At 42.6% G+C, this 20,261-nt stretch overlaps 1 protein-coding gene across 1 annotated transcript; it reads left to right on the forward strand.

Moving 5' to 3' along the window:
- Positions 1 to 1,285: 1,285 nt before the first annotated feature.
- LEAP2 (liver enriched antimicrobial peptide 2) lies at positions 1,286 to 10,218 on the forward strand. Its single transcript, XM_078601893.1, has 3 exons — positions 1,286 to 1,474; positions 4,388 to 4,530; positions 6,482 to 10,218. Exons 1-3 carry the CDS (start codon positions 1,409 to 1,411, stop codon positions 6,534 to 6,536), a joined length of 264 nt encoding a protein of 87 aa, XP_078458019.1. The 5' UTR covers positions 1,286 to 1,408; the 3' UTR covers positions 6,537 to 10,218.
- The last annotated feature ends 10,043 nt before the right edge of the window (positions 10,219 to 20,261 follow it).

The following is a 20,261-nucleotide window of genomic DNA, read 5'->3' on the forward strand; positions in this document are numbered from 1 at the left end:
CTTGAGAACTGCTTTTCCTGTTTAGTTTGTTGTCCTTCACCCGCACCTTCGTTTAGCACGGTTGGCTATGTAAGGTGCAAAAGAAGTTCAACATACATATATATTATCGCATTCATAATCAACGTTTTTGGGTTTAGATCGCGTTATTTATAAATGTGTCGTAACCCTCCACCACCCGACACGGCCAATCAGTAAAAAAGTGTCACGTTGACAAAAGACAAATAGTTCACTGCTTTAGCCCACCGGTGTGTTGAAGCGTGAAACCACAACATTTACAATTTGAGTACGACGTTTCGCTGGTAATTGCATCCAGCATCATCGGGCAATTCGCCAGAACGTTGATTATGAATAATATTGGTCGCGAAAGCCTATATATTATCGCCTTTCCCCACCTATAGGACAAACAGTTCAAGAAATGCCATAGATGCGCGCAAACGGTGGTCAGACTGGAAGTGTGGAAAGTCTCCGGCGTGAAATCTGTTGGTCCAGCAGCAGCAGTCTGCCCGTGTTCACTGCCGCTTCCTCTCTGCGGAAACGTGGCAGGGCAGGAACAGGGACCATTCAGACGCTGTCTTTCCGACAGACCTGTTCTTCACCTGAGGACGGCTGCTTGCGTTGTGGCCGTAACGTCGTGAGAATTATTTTATTATGCTTTATTTTTATTATTGTATTATTTCCAAGTGCCACCTCGCGCGTTCGGCGTTGTGAGGACGTGCCTGGTGGAACGTTCCTTAACAGCTCTTTTTATTTGTTAGCACTGCTCGCAAAGTATGCATTTGGTTCCCCAATTTTAACTCTCCAAACCGTGGAGAGAGCGAGACGTCTGGACCGCTTCATTAACAGGACATTGCAGGCTTGTGAAGGGAAAAAAAAACTGTTAAAGGTTTTTAAAAAAATTTTAGAAATAATCTCGGTTACCACCCATAGACTTTCGCAAGTTTTAGGTTTCTCCTCGGTTCACACGAAGGTAAAACATGCTTTTTTCCTGCCAAACTTTATTCCAAGCAGCTTTATCGATAGATCGAGAGGGCTTACTTTACAGCAGAGTCATTTCTGGTAGGTCCAATAAGGTTATATTGGGCAATTACACATTATCTGGGTACGCTTTTAGTGTGACGTTTCAAGGTTGAGCCACCCACCCACCCCACTCCATCCCACCCCACTCCATCCCATCGTGCTCACCCCCACTGCTGTCCCCCCCGCACCCCACCCTCCAATTGAAACAAGACCCCGAGTCCACCCACAGCCCTATCACCAACCTCTGGGATGCATTATATATACCGGGCACCACCGGGTTTGCAGAATTGCACTAAGCGCCACTTCCCCGCGTGCTTTGTGACCGAACGGGCAGAATCGTCAGTCCATCGAGCAAGTCCAGAACCGCTGCAGACCCTCAAAGCCAGGCACCATGCACGCCGCAGTGACGCGCACGCTCGCCCTCTCGCTCGTCCTCTTCCTGCTGATCAATATGGAGGTGAGTCGTCTTCGGGGTGGACACGCTCGCGTATCCTGCCCGTGTCTGTCACTGCACGGTGCGTGACACCAGGGTTACTCCAAGGTAATGGATTTCTCTAGACCGGTGTGGGTCTGAGCGCAACCCATAGGGGTGCGAGATGCCCTTTCTGGGGGAGGGGGGGGGGGTGCGAGACACGGCCAGATTTCTTTGAGAAGGTAAATCATCGAAACACAAATTTAGCACGGGCGCGTAAGTACATTTACTTTGTTTCATTAAACCTATGTATCGATTCAAAGCTTTCGTGACTGCAGGGATTCATCTTCTTGGTTCTTTCGGTAAAGTCACGTAGAAGGGAAATAATAAAATAATAAAAAATAAAACATAATAAAATAATTCTCACGACGTTTCGGCCACAACGCAAGCAGCCGTCCTCAGGTGAAGAGCAGGTCTGTCGGAAAGATTATGTTTTATTTTTTATTATTTTATTATTCCCTTCTACGTGACTTTGCCGAAAGAACCAAGAAGATAAACCTATGTAGTTATTAACATTTTCCATGTTTTAAAGATTGGGAACCAAAGGGGTGCAAGGCTGCAGCAAAGGTTAAGAACCACTGCTATAGACTTATCTAGAATTATCATCATCAGCAGCAGCAGTAGCCATGGTTAATCGACTGCTGGATGAAGGCCTCCTAAACCTGCGATGCGATTAAGCCCATAGAGCACCGTTCACACGAACTAATTTCATCGTTCCATCTCCCCGGTGGACATCACTCTCATTTTCATATCCATTCCATTACAAAAAGCACAATGACATCTGCGACTTGCTAAAAGTGCTACTGTTTTACCAAGCCGCCACAGCGGAAAATGTCCAGTGGAGTGCCTCTCTCCCTTCCCCCTCCCTCTTAACTAACTTAAGAGATAGAAACGTGTTTCATTGCATCGTCTGATGTTTGCTGCCGCAGGGATATGCAATGACAGGGAAGTGTGAAATCTCGAGAGTGGATTGCAGCAGCCGCGAGTCGTGTGCCTGAGATTTGGCACCAGTCCATTCTGTATCGTTGCCCATGTCCAAATATGAACACATCGATGGCAATCCACGTGGTGTGCTGCTGCCTTGTTAAGCACTCCAATGCCGAGGTCAGGAGAGTGCAGTGGTTAAAAAAAAAAATTGCACGCGGCCAAGTTTTGCACGCGTGCAAATTCATCTACGAATCGTTGCAGATTGTGTCGACTTGTGAAGAAACACGCTGCTTGTTTTAACATTTTTTTTTACATTTTATTTAAGCTCGTGCATGTGTTTTTACGCAAGATTTCATAATATAGTAGCGATAACTGCGCTCTAATATGCTATGTTGAGAGAAATAAACGAGATTTAGATAATTGCTGTATGTTGTAATTCTTTCGCACTGTACGTAGCCAACCGTGCTAATCGGAGGTGCGAAATGCAAACAGCAAATTGGCGAAAATGTTAAAACACAGATTTTTTGTTGTATAAAGACATGCCAAACAGACATGTGAAAAAGCATAACACGTGTTTAACGAATTTTATAGCTGCCACATGCCACCCCCCAAATATTCATTAAATGTGTAAATATTGCCATAACCAAAACAGTGTGTGTGAGGGTACATTTCAAAGTTGAAGTAATTAGATCCACTGTTAAAACACTTGTCGCGGCCACCATGCTGATTTCGTCTAATTTCCAAATACTTCGTCAATCATTATTTTTTTTCTATTTGAATACATAATTAAGGAACAGTGGTAAAATAATTGTTGAGATTTAATAAAAAAAATGTTATATACATCCTTTACTAAAACTGAATACACTTCTTAAAACTATGAAATAAATAGGTAGTCAAAATATGAATATTTTTTGTTATTAATTTTGCATTTAACCCACTTCCTCTTGTAATACAACAATTGGTTTTACAAGCCTGGCGCTGCTGATGAGACCCAGAAAGTCAAAACTAGTCCAGAATGTGTCTGCTTAGACAAATGCTGTTATGAAACGTTTAGTTCATTGGCTGATGGACTAAAATTATTATTTTTAGAAGGAGACAAATCTCATTTTATTTTTTTAATTTAATTTGATTCTAGGTGCTGCGTATTTTTTTAAACGAGCATATGATGTTTTACTCCAAAAATCAATAAAACCGTATTGGTATTTTTTGGTGACAATTCGCTGCTGAAATCAGTGAAATAGCTAACGCGCAAAAAAGTATAAATGTTTTTGGAACAAGATGCTTAAATAATTTGCGTCGCTGTTATGGTCGGTGCAGCAATATAATATTATTGTAAACTAAGTGCAATTATCATCATTATGAGTCGTGACCTATTTACTGCTGGCCTCTGCAAGTCATTTCCATCTTCCATTAATTGTTTAATCTTGTGATGTCTATATTTTGCCAATTAAACCGAACAAATCGACAAATAACACAATGTACATATACCGAACATTGCATCCTATATCGTTGCTCTGCGTGTATTGCCAAAAACGAGTACACATATTGACTTAAAGCTTTCGTGACTGCAGGAATTCATATTCTTGAGTCTTTCGGTAAAGTCACGTAGATAGGTTCAAATAAAATAATAAAAAAATAACAGAAAACTACGACGTTTCGATCGCAACGCAGTAGCTTTCTGTAATTTTTTTGATTATTTTCTTTGAATCTATCTACGTGACTTTACCAAAACAACCAAGAATAGGAGCGCACATATGGCGCAAGCTCTCCAATGTTTTTTCCGGGTTGTCCCACGTGTCGTTCGGCATGACGCCTGACGTTTCGCTCCACGTGCCGGAAGCCGGGAGCTTCCTTGTGAGCTCAATTCACTCCTTGAAGGAGCAACCCATAAACACAACGCACGGTCTGTACCGCGCCTACCCTTCACCCGTTAATGCCCTCTGCGCCTCTCCGCCACGCTCCGTGATTCAGGGGCAAGGGGCACCCGTGCAAGGCGGCTCGGAGCTGGTCCATCGGCAGAAGCGCCTGACCCCGCTGTGGCGCTCAGTGTTCCAATGGAAGCCCAAAGGATTCGCCTGCCGCGCCAACTCGGAGTGCATCACCCGCCTATGCAAGTACGTACTCTCGCTGCTTCCAGCATGACATGCGGCCGTCACGCCGGACGTTGGCTGTGGCTGGAAACACCACCTGGAGGTGTAAATGTAGTACGGCGACGTTTGTGTTAGGCGCGCTCTGATGTTAACGCCAGAGCCGCGGACGGACATGCACACGTGCATGTGCCGTCGTTTGTCTGTGTTTCAAATAGGGTTCGTGGTCGGAATGTATTTTTGGGAGCTACACGTAATGTGCAATGCCTGAAGATGTTATTTTGACGTTTTTATTTGACTACTTTTTCTTCGGGTTAATGAATTGAGATTTTTTTTTTTATTGAAAGAAAGTCTGAAAAAATGTCACGGATATGTGACGTGCGAATTTCTTTCTGGTTTCATTATCACCAACCATGACCTGTTTAGCCATCACCATCTCTCACAGTTTAACGATCCCTTGTCTGATAGTCGGTTATTATTTTTGACCACGGGCCATCAAGCCTTCCAGCAACGCGTCCTGCCCAAGCCCGATGTCTTATTCTTCACAGTCAAATGTGATGGCTCTGACTTCCGTGTGTTCTCTAATCCACGATTTCCATTGTTTTGTACCATCCGTACAATTCCAAGTAGGAAAGACACATACCCTTTTATGTAAATATAACAAATACAATCAATGACGTTTGGTCGACAAATTTGTGTTAGGCATGACACGCACAATTTTTCTATTGAAATTATTATATTTTGTCCATTAATAATTGAAAACAGCATCATAATTTTACCTCCAGTGTAAGCAAAAACACAGAATAAGGTCAGCATGCAGAGCATGATACATTTAGGTTTAACAATCTAATCTGGATTCAACAAGTTACATTTGCAGAGTACATATCCACAAAAATACGTCTAAGAGACGCAAAACAAGAGAGGATGTATGCTCTAGTGAAACATAAAAAGATTATTATTTACATTGGAATGCCAATGGATAGAAGTATTTATTTAAGGTAGTTAAACTCAGAGACGGAAAGGGGATCGCATGCATCAGCGAGCCAACACAGGTTCATGACGTCATTCAAACTGTTAAGAAACGTGAAGTGGCTTGGTCCAGTCACGTTGCTAAAAACGGCCGTGGTTGAGACGAACTACAAAGTGGCAGCCAAAAGAAAGGAACGCCTTGCCGACGAGGAGACGCACCGTGGTGGAGGGAGCAATGAGATCGGCTCACGTACCGGAGTGTGGACGGATTGGCCATTTCGCGAGACCGTGAGAGATGGTGATAGCTTTGGGAGGCCTCAAACCAGCGGCGGATAGATCATTCCTGACAGTAATGAAGACACCACCAATGTGACGTTGGTTGCAGCCAACAAATATTTTGGCAGCTTCACATTGGGTGTTGGGAAAGGGCTCATCCATTTACCTCATAGTATGCACTGCATTTGCAAAGCACATGGGTTTTTAATCAGAGGAGACAAACAATTTGGGTGTTTTTGCTAATTTCTTCCTGACTGCTCAGGGTCATGACGAAGGCAGCTGGACAGAACGTTCACTTCTTTGCGTAATCTCGGCACATTTGAAATGCGTGTGTTTGATAAGCCACAGGCTTGGACAATGCGATGCAATGTTGAGATTTTCACATTGCGAAGTTTTCATAAGGTCGAACCAGAACTGCGTTATATTTTGTCTGTGCTGTCCGTGTTATCCACGTAACAAAATACGAACAATGTTGCTGGCTTTTCAGACAAATATTACCAAGCAGCTTTTGTTTATTCAACCGGTTTTGACCTCTGAGGAAATTGCTTTTTGAAGCTGACCCTCATGCACTGCATGTATGTATATGTCCACTGGACGCATGTGAAAAACCACTGGACATCTATGAAAAAGAGCTGCACAGCTAATCGGATTTCTCCACGATAAATAAAGATATTCTGATAACAAAAAAATATATGAATCTGTATTTAATACGTGTCATGTTTTCATTTTACAGAGAAAAGAAATGCTCGGTTGCCAACTCGACTGGAGGCGATAACACGTTCGCCTGAAGCCGCGTGCAAGAGCGATTCGTGGACTCAGGCGGTCTCGGCACATTCGCAAATGGACATTAAGCGCCACATGGGCGGCGGGAGAAGGAAACAAAACCCCAACAGATTTTTCTCTTTCGCGTCCGAAGTCTTACGAGGTCCTGTCACAAAAAGGGCTAGTGTCACGTGTGTAGCTTGCAGCACAGAAAGTGTCGCGTTTCGTTTGACACGCACACGCACACACACACACACTACTGCATCGCTCAGGTTATCAAATCTGTACACAGTTAACACCATGGTCTGTTACATGGCTACATTCTGTCTTCTGACCGACACGGGCCAAGCACAAACCTCACACTAATTGCTAATTGCACCACTGACGTCATCGAGTAAGATGGTTACCAAGGATAAACCATTGCGATGAATTTAGGTGGGTTGCACAGCCATCTGGCGCACATTTTGCATTTCACGGGTTTGAACAAAAAATGATGAAATAGAAATATTTTTTTACAATATTTTCTTAATATATAATACATTTCACAATTAAACCAATTGTAGTGGCCTGATGAGAACGCGTGAAGAACAAAACTGGCGCTTCGTGTGTGCCTCACCTGTGCCACTTAACGGACGCAGACGAACACAATCGCTGGAAGTTTTGTTGTTGTTGCGGGTTTTGTGCCGTAAAACTCTCCCACGTGTGTTCGGGCTGGGCACGTGGTACTACGAGCCAACACACACATTGGGGAAGGGACGACTGCATTTGTTTTGTGTCGATGGCTTTCATGGTGATGTGATCATAATGCTAATTACGTTTCTCTTGGGTGTCAAGTCATACTCATGGCGGGGTCGTCAGCTGGATGTTAGCACGGTTGGCTACGTACGGTGCGAAATAATTTCAATATACATACGTATGTGGGATCGTCGTGTCTATAGGGTGGAGCTGTCACGCATATACCCCTTTTCCACTAGCACGTCCAAGCCAAGCCAGCATGGAGCCTCGCTGTGTAGGTGATTTTCCACTGGCTATTTGCCATACTTAGCCACAGCCATTCTTGCTAGACTGGCCTCACACAGATATCTCTATCTGGCCTGCAGCAAAGGGGGCCAGGGCTAAGAATGCTCACGTCACTAAATACGACTCATCACAGAGTGTCATCGTGGCACGGGTCGAATTTTGCAGTGGAAAAAAACCAACCTGGTCTCTCCGGAGCCATGTCGGGTTAGCTCGGCATGGCCCCCCCAGTGTAGTTCGGTTGTGTAGTGGAAAAGAGGTAACTGGGCCCTGTGTAGCTCAAGGGGATTTCTGGAAATTGTGATTGTCACATAAAATGGTGCTCTGTGCAGAATAAGATATTATCAAAGATAATTCTTTTTTTTTACTTATTTATAAACATTTATCAAAATATATCCGAGAAAGCAGAAGTAAAAAAAAACAATCTAAACGTGTAAGTTTAACGTAAGTATATTTGCTATTTTATTTATAATAAACTCATCATTAACTGGAATTGATTGCAAATGAAACTATGCTAAAATAATGTGATGAGCCACATGGGGGTTGAGCTATATAACTTAGTTTTCTGCACATATAGTGGGAATCATTAGATTCAACATTTATCCAAGGTTAATCCATCCGGCTTGCAAGTATGCGTCTCCTCATTTTGCTCTTCTTTTTATCAGATAATGGCATTTCACACGCTTCTGTTAAGCTTCATGCTGATGGCTACTTATATTTTAGGCACGATATTTTGAATGGTCATCTGCAATATATGGGCACTGCTATATCCAGAATTAAAAAAATGGAATCATGGCAAGATAACCAAAATCCACACGCATTTCTCGCTTGCGTTCTGCATACTGTGGCGAGCTTGATGCACGTGGCGATCGGAGCTTTTGAGACTAAAGTGTGGATTACAATGATCTTGTGCATTACGATGATCCTGTGCCTATGATACAAAAATACAAACTCATCATGCCCATTCCATAGGGGCATGCATGGGTTTGTTCACGTTGAAATTATGAGCATGAGTGGTCTGCACCCTCGTGATCTTAGCTGACACATTTCTAAATCAGAACATGAGCTACATTTCCAAGAAACAGCCCGCGACAGGAATGTGGCTGCTGAGGTTGCAGGGACGCAATGCTGTCTCACGGGTATGAAGCTCGCTGCAAGGCTATGCTCTCAATTATTGTGAATAGTTTTTGCTGTAGACAGACATGCCCTATTCCATACCCTGTCCATTAAAAAGCAAACGCGTTACACGAAAAAAAAAATGTAAACTAATTATTTTGTCTAAAAAACTAAACCCATTTAAATGTATTGGCACCCTCCATTTAACTTTAAGGAGAAGTCGTTGTAGTTTTTAGATTAATTATTATTGTATTTCGCTATGATGCCCATGATCTAATCACCCCATATGCACCTGATCTCATCATATTTCAGAGGCTAAGCGGGCTATGAGCCTGATTCGTACTTGAATGTGTCAGATGTTGTAGGTGAGATGAGCAGGAATTGGAAGTGGTGTGTGTAAACATGGTGGGGTTTCCCTGGGTACTCCGGTATCCTCAGATATACCAAACACTCGTTATTATGGAACTGGGCAACATTGCAATTTGAACCCTATTGGATAAAAGTCTAGAAAGTAAGTGTGGCTATATATATATATAACTGGCTTAAGTATTACATCATGATTCAAGGCTTTTGACGGTCTGTAATGTCACCACAAATATTTATTTGAACTGACTGCAAAAGGTTAAATAGGTATAGGTGTAAACCGCAGAGCAATACGAAGTGTCCCACTTGCATTTGGTAAGATTTAACAAGTATAAGTAAAAAAAAAGACGTCAAAATTTCTGGCGACAATAATGCAGACCTAATTATGATGCAAAAGGGAAGAAGCCGCCCATGCACATGTGTGCAGAGTGAATCATTCTTACTGCCCAAAACTGTGTTTGGGATAATACAGCTTGCTGATGTCAACAGCAGCCAGCAAACTAAAATGAAGGTGAACGCATGCTGAAATGTCCGTAATAATAAACCGCAAGATTTACAGAGCATTTCGGGATTATTTTCTTTCTTTCTTGTCGAATGTTAAAGCTGGGCATGCATTAATGACTTGTGTTTTATGAGATGCAGATCTGGCAGTTGCTACTCAATATTGTGATGACAATGTGGTAATTTATGGATTAAAATACATACTTATGTTCCAATCATGCATGTGAGAACCATAAATGATGTGCAAAATAGAATGTTCATGTTACATTTAGGATAATGGCACAAAACTGTACAAACGGACTGAAAAAAGTGAGAAATAGTATGATTAAGTTGGTGAAAATGAGGGAAAAGTAATCGGTTCTAGACTCAAATCACAGCCACAATTGATCGATTCGAAGTCAATGTCCGAAACGTGACGGTCATAGAATCACCGTGAGGGCATGAAACCACTAAACATTCAAAGCGTACGACCCAAACGTTCCTCACGATGTGGACGATGCACCTTGCGCAGCATGCTGCGATGAAGTGGCACTATTAGCAGAGGCATGAGAGTGAACGCACGACGAGAAATGTCCAGCTCTTTTGTTGAGATGGTTGCAGGTTAACACAGTGGCCCAAACAGATGCTCTATTATGATTTTGTTCCGCTTGCTATGTTTGCACATTTGTTTAAGGCTCATTAATGTCCACAATAAATGAAAACAATATGGAACGCTGGAGTCTTGCCTGTCTTTATAAAACTGTTCACAGGACCTCTCATAATTTGTAACAAAAACTTCGTCATCATTTTCATCATCATCATCATGAGCCATGGTCTATCCGGTGTCAGATGAAGCTATTCCTAAGCCATTACCACAATCCATCTCACTCTGACACTTGAACCAATCTGTCTTGTGTGTCAATGCAGAGACATACGTGAACACCAACATGAAGTTGACATTGACACAACAAAAATACCTTATGTATAACACTGCTTTAAATAAAAATATATATTTAACGGAGTGTAAAATTTTCAATAACTCATTTATTTTAAAAAAAATATATATGTTTAAATAAATAAACCATCGTCATTTATATGCATTCATTAATCCCCCCCCCCCCCCTTCGCGCAAGAAGTGCTCACAAGTGACGTCATCACATCTACCCATCTATTTAAGGAACGACACAGGAGGATTTATCCAAAAATCTGGCTATCGCCTGATGAAGCTAGTTGCAATTACTATCGAAACGTCGTGCTCAGATTGTGAATTCTGTGGTTTTGCTCTCCAACACACCGGTTTGCTGTACTAGTAGTAGTTAACGTGACAAACCTTACTAATTGGCTGTGTCGGGTGGTGGCGGGTTTAATGACACATTTATGTATAAGAATAGGTTTTAACCTTTCTGGCAATAAAACAGGTGTTAAGATGTTATAACACCAAACAGAATAATTTTGATTTGAAGCTTTCGTGACTGCAGGAATCCATACTCTTTGGTTCTTTCGGTAAAGTCACGTAGGTAGAAAATAAAATAAATCACGACGTTTCGGGCGCAACACAAGCGTCCATCATCAGGTGGGAAAGCATGGTCTGCTGCTGAGGCAGACTGTTTTAAAAGGTTTGAAATTGATGTAGCCCAAGGGTCATAAAGAAGTGGCCGTGGGCTAGTGATGTTAATGTGAGAAATTAGCATGTAACTGTAAAATAGAGAGTGGCCTCCTCAACGAGGGCACGGAAGTGGCTATGTTAATGTGTGTCAAATTAACATCATGCTAATTTCTCACATTAACATCACTAGCCCCGGCCACTTATTTTTAACCCTTGAGCTACTCCCAATTCAAACCTTTCGAAACAGTCTGCCTCAGCAGCAGACCACGCTTTCCCACCTGATGATGGACGCTTGTGTTGCGCCCGAAATGTCGTGATTTATTTTATTTTATACCTACGTGACATTATCGAAAGAACCAAAGAGTATAGAATAATTTTGCAAGGACTCATGTCTGCATTAACCACACATACTTGTGGTGAACATGCAATCAAAAACATGCTCTGGTAATCAATGAATTGGCAAGAAAGGTCCCAGGAATCAATTTACTTGCAAGTGACACTTGCATTTGAACCCAGGATCTCAACGGCGCCTCGTCAGCAGTCTGACCTCTGAGCTACCTGGACAGCTTTCATCGCCCGCATTTTAAACGTATGTCTTTTAGTCCTTCTCCTTAGCAGTGTGTACAATGACTACCGGTGCGTAATTTTATCTTGCATTTCTGCAATAATTCTCGGTGACATACCAATGACGCTCATTACATTTCAGTGTCGTTCATTTTGTAAAGGAGAATAGTGGTGTAGCCCATCAAGTTTCCAACCAACGCGAACAATACGTGGGAGAAACCCAAAACAAACTCTGAAGAAAAACCATATGTGAATTACAGTATTGGCCAATAATCCGCAGATAAGTATGTTATCAACACAGAGTGTTATATAAAGCTGTTAAATGAACTATAGGGGGAAAAGATAACATTTATGGCATTCTTACCACATGTATGAGAATTCGCAGATGCCGCGACCCAAAAATTGCCACATTCCGGTAATTCAAAGCAGCTAAAATAAAATGCAAGTTGTATGTTCCAAATGTACGTTAAAACAATGTCTTTTAAGGCTTTGAAATATGACTACTATCACACATGTTAACTATAAAGAAGCGTCATTGCTTTTCACCTATTAGATATTTATCGTATTGTTTTCAGACCACAGTGTTTTTGACAAAATATGTTGAGTTTAACACGTAGGCTTTCGCGACCAATATCATCCATAATAGACTTGTTTTGGTTAGATCGTGTAAATATATAAATGTAAATGTTGTGGCTTGGCTCTCCAAAACACCGGTGTGCTGTACTAGTGACGAATTGGCACGTTCTGTTTGCGTGACAACCCTTACTAGTTGGCTGTGCCGGGTGGTGGCGGGTTTTAACGACACATTTATATATTTACGCGATCTAACAAAAAAAAAACTCTATTATAAAATATGTTTGTTGTCGCTTGTGCACCACTGCCCATGCAGTATCACTGAACAATTTGATGAACTATATAGTAATCACGTTCTGGCTACAATTATAAACAGCACCGTTTAATGTGGAGACCTTTGTCAATAAACTGATGTGGATGAAGACCTTCATACTCCTTGTTGGTCCTGAACGTTGTTTGACCTCACTGGTAAATGTGGGGTTAGTGGTGACGAGAACAATAGATCCGACATCCCTCACCACTAGATTGAAGCGACGGTCAGGAATTTAACTCAGGCCGCCGGGCTCATAGCGCAATACGCTACACCATTGCACCATAGTTCCACTCCAATTATTAACATATCAAACTGAGATTTAATCCAATGAGGAATGAGCCAACACTTAAATCAAGCAGAAATAAAATAGCTGATTGACGGATCGACTTACGTACAACATGCCAGCGAACAGGAATTTCTAGAAATGTGACTGCAGGCAAAGGTCAACCGCGCACTCATGTCCCAGATCCATCCAAATGCATATTAGAGTGTCATTGCCATGTAACCTCTCTGACACCTCTGAAAGACAAGCCCACCAAGCACCACACCGCCCCCCCCCCCCCCCATTTAAGACAGCCGCCACTCCTTATAGCCACGCTTGCATTTCTCTCTGCCCACTATGGCAAGTGACTCACAACTCTCACCTTCCGCCCATGCCTGCTGTAAGTGCGCCGTTATTCAGCACCGGCATGACCGTGGCCCGACGCCATCCACTGTGGTTGGAAACACAACGACGGTTAACACCATTGGTACCTCATTTGCCAGTAAAAAAAAAAATGGTAATTGGTTTTTTACCCTTTTATCTGGCAACAAAACTGACACCTTTTTTACGAGGAGTCATATTTGCATAGACCACAATACCTGCAGTCATAATGCAAACAAAAAACATAACTCTGATAATGTATGCACTGTCCTTGAAGTTGATTGGTCCACACCCGAGACAGCTTTCCTTAGAGCCTAGTCTCACATGGGTTGGACCAGATGACGCCAAAAGGCGCACAACTCAAAGACAATGAGCTCTCATACTCTGATGGTGCATTGTCTTTGAGTTGTGCGCCTTTTGGCGTCATTTGGTCCAACCCATGTGAGATTAGGCTCTAAGGAAAGCTGTCTCGGGTGTGAACCAATCAACTTCAAGGACAGTGCATATATTATCAAAGTTATGTTTTTTGTTTGCATTATGACTGCAGGTATTGTGGTCTATGCAAACATGACTCCTCGTAAAAAAGGTGTCAGTTTTGTTGCCAGATAGAAGGGTAAAAAACCAATTACCACGACGGTTGTTTTTCTTTCGAGGAGCGACATCGTTTCTCGTGCCAGACACGTGCACGTGTATTTGTCTGCGTGGCTTTCAAACCGCATTCAAGGTCGGAATCTATTTTGGTGAGATGATAGGAATGTGCCAGGCTTGCAGATATATTTTTGACATCTTCATTTTACTACTCTCTACAGGATGAATTGCCTTTTTATATGTATACATATTGATATGCCCAGGATTTATGAAGCCTTTATGAACTTATTTTTGTGTGTCGTTTGTTTTCCTTTCCCAGTACATCTGATTAGCACGGTTGGTCACATACGGTGTGAAAGAAGTTCAACATACATACATACATGAACGCGTTAATTCTGGTTTCATCATTGTCATTATCTGCTTTAACCTGTCCACTGCTGGGTGAAGACCTCCACATGTCACTACCATCCCTCACGGTATCATGATGCAACAATCCATCTAGTGCCTGCACATGAGCATTTTGGTATTCGTTATATACAAACGGAAGAACGGTGGGATGGTGGTTAGTGCAGTGCTTTATGAATCTGATACCTGAGTTTGACACCCCACCACAGCTAACATCAGAGGTGAGTTTACGTCTGAACCACGTTTGGCTGTCCTCACTTTACCAACATGCACTGACCAGCATAGCGAAGTATGGTAAAAAAAAAATACCCCGATGACCAATACGATGTACAAAGTCTTTCATCAAGGAGTGCATTAGAACGTTCTAAATCATCATCATTATTATTACCATATACACAAATGGAATTGTAAGGGAATGGAGATAGGGAAAATACAAATGTGCATGCCACGGTTTACTCAAAAGAGCTTTAGTTGGTCAGTGTGTCCAATCCACAAGTAGACAAGATATGGCTCAACATCACCTCGGAGGGACTGCATGTTCGTAAATGCCACGCATGGAATTCCATGGGCCACCCAGTGTGAACTTCACTGGGCTCTTTTGCAGCTCTGTCGCCCAATAAGGAATCCACGATGCTTTTGGGGGGGGGGAATGTCCATTTTGGCACTAAAACCCAAATTACGTTCACCTCGCGCTGAAGTGCAACTCATAGGCGCAACTTATCTTCAAAACTTCAAATACACTGTAAGTCAATGTCTCCAAACACAAACGAGCATCTTCATTGGCCCCCCGGCACTCATCTTCGTTGGCACTGTGCCAGCAATGGAATATGCACATTTTCATCATCATCATTACCAACCACGGTGGCATGAAGCCCTCCACAAGTCGTCACCATTACCCACATTCCCCGGCGCAACAATTCGTGTAATAGCTGCACACGAGCTGATTGAGTTGTTTCTATCTCCACTAAAGGTGTGCTCTCGGTTCTAGATTTGAAGCTTTCGTGACTGCAAGGAATCATCTTCTTAGGTTTTTTCGGTAAAGTCACGTAGAAAGTAAAATAAAATAAAAACAAAAATCACGACGTTGTGTTGCCTCCGAAACGTCGTGATTTTTGTTTTTATTTTATTTTACTTTCTACGTGACTTTACCGAAAAAACCTAAGAAGATGTGCTCTCGGTCGCAATTTCCCTCCATTGGCTGCCACTGTGCTGCGAGTCTCGACCACTCGCCACGTTGCGAGAAAGAGCACAGAGACAGCAGGCTATCATGGGACGTGTAGAGCATTTCGACTGCTTGTGGTATGTTGATTGGTTCAGTGCAGGTCATCTGTTCAGAACAACCCCACTTCAAACACCAATGCGCCACGTTCCTGCACTTATCTCACTCAAGACGGCACTGCAAGTCACACACACTAAGATAACGGCAAATTATTATCCTCCCGACATTAGTTCTGCGGAAACTTTTCATAATTGGGCCAAGCTGCATCGTGTCATTTGACAACAAAGGATAGGAATATGCGTTTCCAAACTAATGGTCGGCTTATTTAATTAAAAGGTCAATGCTAATTTTATAAATACGTGAGTAAATGCACCAATCTGTTGGACTTTAGGCTTTGGACTCATTGACATCAAGTCCAAGTGTAAGTTAACTATAAATGCACCTCTTACATAACGCATGAGTGGAATGGTGGCGCAGTGGTTGGCATGCTAAGCTACAAATGATGCGACCCGAGTTAGATTCCTGGCCACGGCTGATGAACATGAATGGAAAGTGATATCAGAACCAGTCCTGGCCTCTCCCCCTTCACCACACTGACCAGTGGTGAAGTATGGTCAAAAATACTTGCATGACTTGACATGACGTGTGGAGGCATTCACCCATTCGTGGATTGAGAACGACTAGAATTAATATTTTTGCATTTACACAGCATAGCGGTATTAATAAAATCAGCAATGGAATAAGTTTGCCCTGACCACTACAAAACGGATTGCATGGATATGAATATAAAAAGAGTTAGTTTTCAACAGCAGTACCAGAACTTCGAGGCTCTCCCACGATAGACCATGATGAGGTCAAAACCCAACCGACTCTGTTCATGTTCAAAGTATATAGACCAATACCAAAGCTGACAATTGACGCTGTGCAAAGTATCAAACGAGCATTGAGTACACGTGTCTTCTTGGCCAGAGGTCCAGTTAATTCCAACTGAAGTAAAAAGCGGAGTGCAAAAGTTCAGCATTCACGCTGCACTATCTCATTCGGATTCGCGTCAACGAATATAACGAGATTGCAAGGTTATACTCAGCCATGGCGTCGTGGATAGCGCACTGTACTCGCAATCCAGATGTTGCTAGTTCAACTTCTCAGCGTGGCAGTTGAAGCCATGGGACATTTTCCTAAATAGCTGGCCACCTCTGCAAGGCTGGATTATGGACCGGGCCAGTGGGGTCAGTGCCCCGGGGCCTCGGACTGCCAGGGGGCCTCCAAGCCTCAGGCCGTGCGTGGCCCAAGACTTTTGAAGGTGGTACCTCGTACCGAATGGAAGATATCAAAATCAAATTGATCACATTCTCATAAGTAGCAAGTGGAAGAGGTCACTTTTGGATACAAGAGCACATAGGTGGGGGGGGGGGTAGACATGTATAGCGACCACCATCTATCTCACCATCGCAAGGATCAGACTAAAGCTGAAGAAAACACAAGACGAAAAACCTGGACGAAAGAGACTGGACATTGAGACACAAAAAACCCGGGACTAAAACACAAGTTTAAGCTAGAACTGAGGAACTGGTTCAAAGCACTTCAGGACCTCAACACCACAGAGGAAAACTTAGTGGAGGATAAATGGGACATCAAGAAAGCCTACAACGAGGTGAGAAAATTATAGGTTACAAAAATAGCTCAAAGTTAACGGACTCCACTTGGAATTAAATCAAAGAAAGATCTAAAGCAAAAGGAAACCTGGCCAACACTCAATCTGCTCGGTTAAAGGAAAAGAGGGAAATTGCATACAAATCATTGGACAAAGTAGTCAAAAAGAAAGCAAGAGCTGAGAACAGAGCTTACCTTGAAAGCAAAGCTAAACTTGCTGAAGAGGCAGTGGCTGTAGGGTAAATAAGCACAATCCACAAAAGCACAAAATAACTTTGCGGAACAAGAAGTAAAACTCCACCAGTCAAAGACAACGAATGCAAGACCATCGCCACTCAGAAAGCCCAGGCAGAAAGATCGGCTCAGCATTTTAAAACCGTCTAAAAACAGACCTCAACCAACTTCTTAATTACAAGATGTCATATATGGCACACCACTACGGATTGATTCAGACCCCCCAACTAAAGAAGAGATCAGCAAAGCCATATCCACAATGAAATCAGGAAAGGCTCCAGGCATTGACACCATCCATGCTGAGATGCTCAAAGCAGATTCAGAGACTGCAGCAAATGCACTCACAGACGTGTTCCAAAGCATCTGGGATGGGAACAGCATTCACAAGGACTGGACGAAAGGCCTAATCGTGAGACTCCCAAACAAGGGAGAGCTTGGAAACTGCGACAACTGGCGAGGAATTGCATTCCTTTCGCTTCCTAGCAATGTCTTTTACAAAACGCTGTTCAACAGGATTAACAGTGCCCTTGACCAGACCCTGCAGAAAGAGCAAGTTGGCTTTAGAAAAAGGAGAGGCTTCATGGACCACATTCACTCTACACAATATCAATTTAATTGATTTGAAGAAAACTTTCTATAGAGGTATTTCAAAGATCCTACCGACATATGGCATCGCATTAAAACTCATTTGAGTTGATCAAGAGCTACTGTGAAGAATGTGAATGTGCCAACCTGGTCAACAACACTACCTCAGACCGGTTCCCCGTCACGTCAGGGGTACCCCCAAGGATGCATCCTTTCACCGATGATCTTCCTGGTTGTGATTGACTGGGTTACGAGATGCACCACGAGAGACGTCCTAAGGGGAATCCAGTGGACCCTCTTCTAAGTGCTCGAAGATCTTGTTGGTTTCGCAGATGACTAAGCTCTGTTCTCCTCTCAATAAACCCATATGCAGGAGAAAACAACTCGGTGGAGGCAGTTTGCTGACCAACTAGGCCTGCAAATAAATGTAGAAGAGTTTAAATTTAACACAACAACAAATACAGCAATTAAGGGAAATCCACCGAAACAGGTTGAACGTTTTACATACATTGGCACTGTGATAAGCAAAGAAAACTCCACCTTAAAAAAACATCCAAGTCCAGACTAAACAAGGCAAGACGCACCTTCTTCCAACTGAGAAACATCTGGAAGTCTGGCCAATACAGTTTAAAGACAAAGGTATGAATCCATAACAGCAATGTAAAATCAGTACTGCTATACGATAGTGAAAGTTGGAGAACCACCAAGAGAGACATGAACTCCATATTAACCTTCCACAACAAGGCTGGGGGAAATCTGTCGCATCTTCTGGCTTAACAAGATGTCAAACCGGGTCCTGTATATTAAAACCAATTCAAGAGGTGTAACGCTGGGACATGTACTTAGAATGGAACCCGAATCGATAGTGAAAACTGCCCTAAGGTGGACACCATGGGGCAGGCAGAATGGCGACGCAGCATTCAAGACCAACTAAAGACCATGGGCCTGTCTTGGGGTGAAGCAGAGAAAGTGTGTAAAGACCGTCCGGCATGGTGTGGGCTTGTTGCAGCCTTATGCTCAATCCGGAGCGAAGACGAGTAAGTTACGTTAAAAATAGTATGATCGCCAAGGAATGGAACGTGTCAGAGAGCCCCTCTACTGAGGAGATGGAGCAATGAAATCAGTTCGTGTAGGCGTTCATATCGCAGGAAAGGTGGAAGGTCGCAGTGGCTTGGGCATATCTTCATCCAGCAGTGGATTAATCATGGCTGACGATTTCACCATTACACATACAAAACAATACAGATATTGCCCAAAGTAATTTTCAAGTTTGGCAATAGTTTATTAAAATCGAGGACACAACACAAATCATTACCGTTTCAGCATTGGAAATAACCGAGTACCTTTTTCTTAATACTAAACCCATAAGAAAAAGTAAGTTAAAATCGGCTCGACTTGACAGCATGTTCAACTTCAGCTTGAGTTCAGACTGGGTAAAAGTAGTACCCCCTTTAAAATCACAGCAACAAGCTGAAAAACGAAATTCGTTCAATTAAGCATGTTCTTTAGCAATTAAGAGTACATTTAAAACTGGCAAGAGTTATGACACCAATGTTTAGAGGGAAAAGGTTATTATAATTCTGTGACGCATGCCAACTGTATTACAGAGTTTATTGCAGTTAGCAGCTTGGCATAGGTCTGATGGAGTGGCATAAAATGGCATTAAGATTATTTCAGAGAGCAGTATGACATAGCCCATATGTCATTATTAAAACATCTCCAAAATATTACATTCAGCATACTGTGGTTGAATTTACATCAATCTAAAAAATGTATAAACATGATTTGAAGCGTTCGTGACTGCAGGAATCCATACTCTTTGGTTCTTTCGGTAAAGTCACGTAGGTAGAAACAAATAATATATGACGACGTTTCGATCGCAACACAAGCAATCGCCAACTGCTAAAGTAGGCTTCAGCAGTTTTTTCAGCAGTTTTTTCTTGTTGTGGTTGTCCCACCTGATGACGATTGCTTGTGTTGCGATCGAAACGTCGTGATCTATTGTTCTTTCTACCTACGTGACTTTACCAAAAGAACCAAAGAGTATGCATAAACATACCAAAAGCTATTTTTTTTAAACTGCACTTTAACGATTTCCGGTTCAATAACCATCCCGTCATACTGCACACCATTGCATTCATATGTGAAGTTACATTAAACGTTCACAAAAAGTGTAAAAGCACCAATCACATTTATCATTTCTCCAAGTGGAAATACCTTGGAAGGCGGAATTTGCCTTCCATACGCCCATAATGGAGAGTTGGAGTGTTGGCGCAGTGGTGAGCGCAATGTGCTAATAACCCGGTGACCTAACTTTGATTCAGTCACGGCTCAATTCAGTGGCGAGTTACACCTGGAATGGTTAAGGCCACCCACCCCGTACCCTCATCCA

This window comes from Lampetra planeri, chromosome 17 (assembly GCF_965212315.1).
Source record: "Lampetra planeri chromosome 17, kcLamPlan1.2.h2, whole genome shotgun sequence".
Lineage (NCBI taxonomy): Eukaryota > Metazoa > Chordata > Hyperoartia > Petromyzontiformes > Petromyzontidae > Lampetra > Lampetra planeri.

Bases quoted from the DNA above. Each gene is read 5' to 3' on its own strand.
- LEAP2 (XM_078601893.1), top strand. From the start codon at position 1,409: ATGCACGCCGCAGTGACGCGCACGCTCGCCCTCTCGCTCGTCCTCTTC. The intron at 1,475-4,387 runs GTGAGTCGTCTT...TCCGTGATTCAG, and splicing joins TCCTGCTGATCAATATGGAG to GGGCAAGGGGCACCCGTGCA. The intron at 4,531-6,481 runs GTACGTACTCTC...TTCATTTTACAG, and splicing joins TGCATCACCCGCCTATGCAA to AGAAAAGAAATGCTCGGTTG.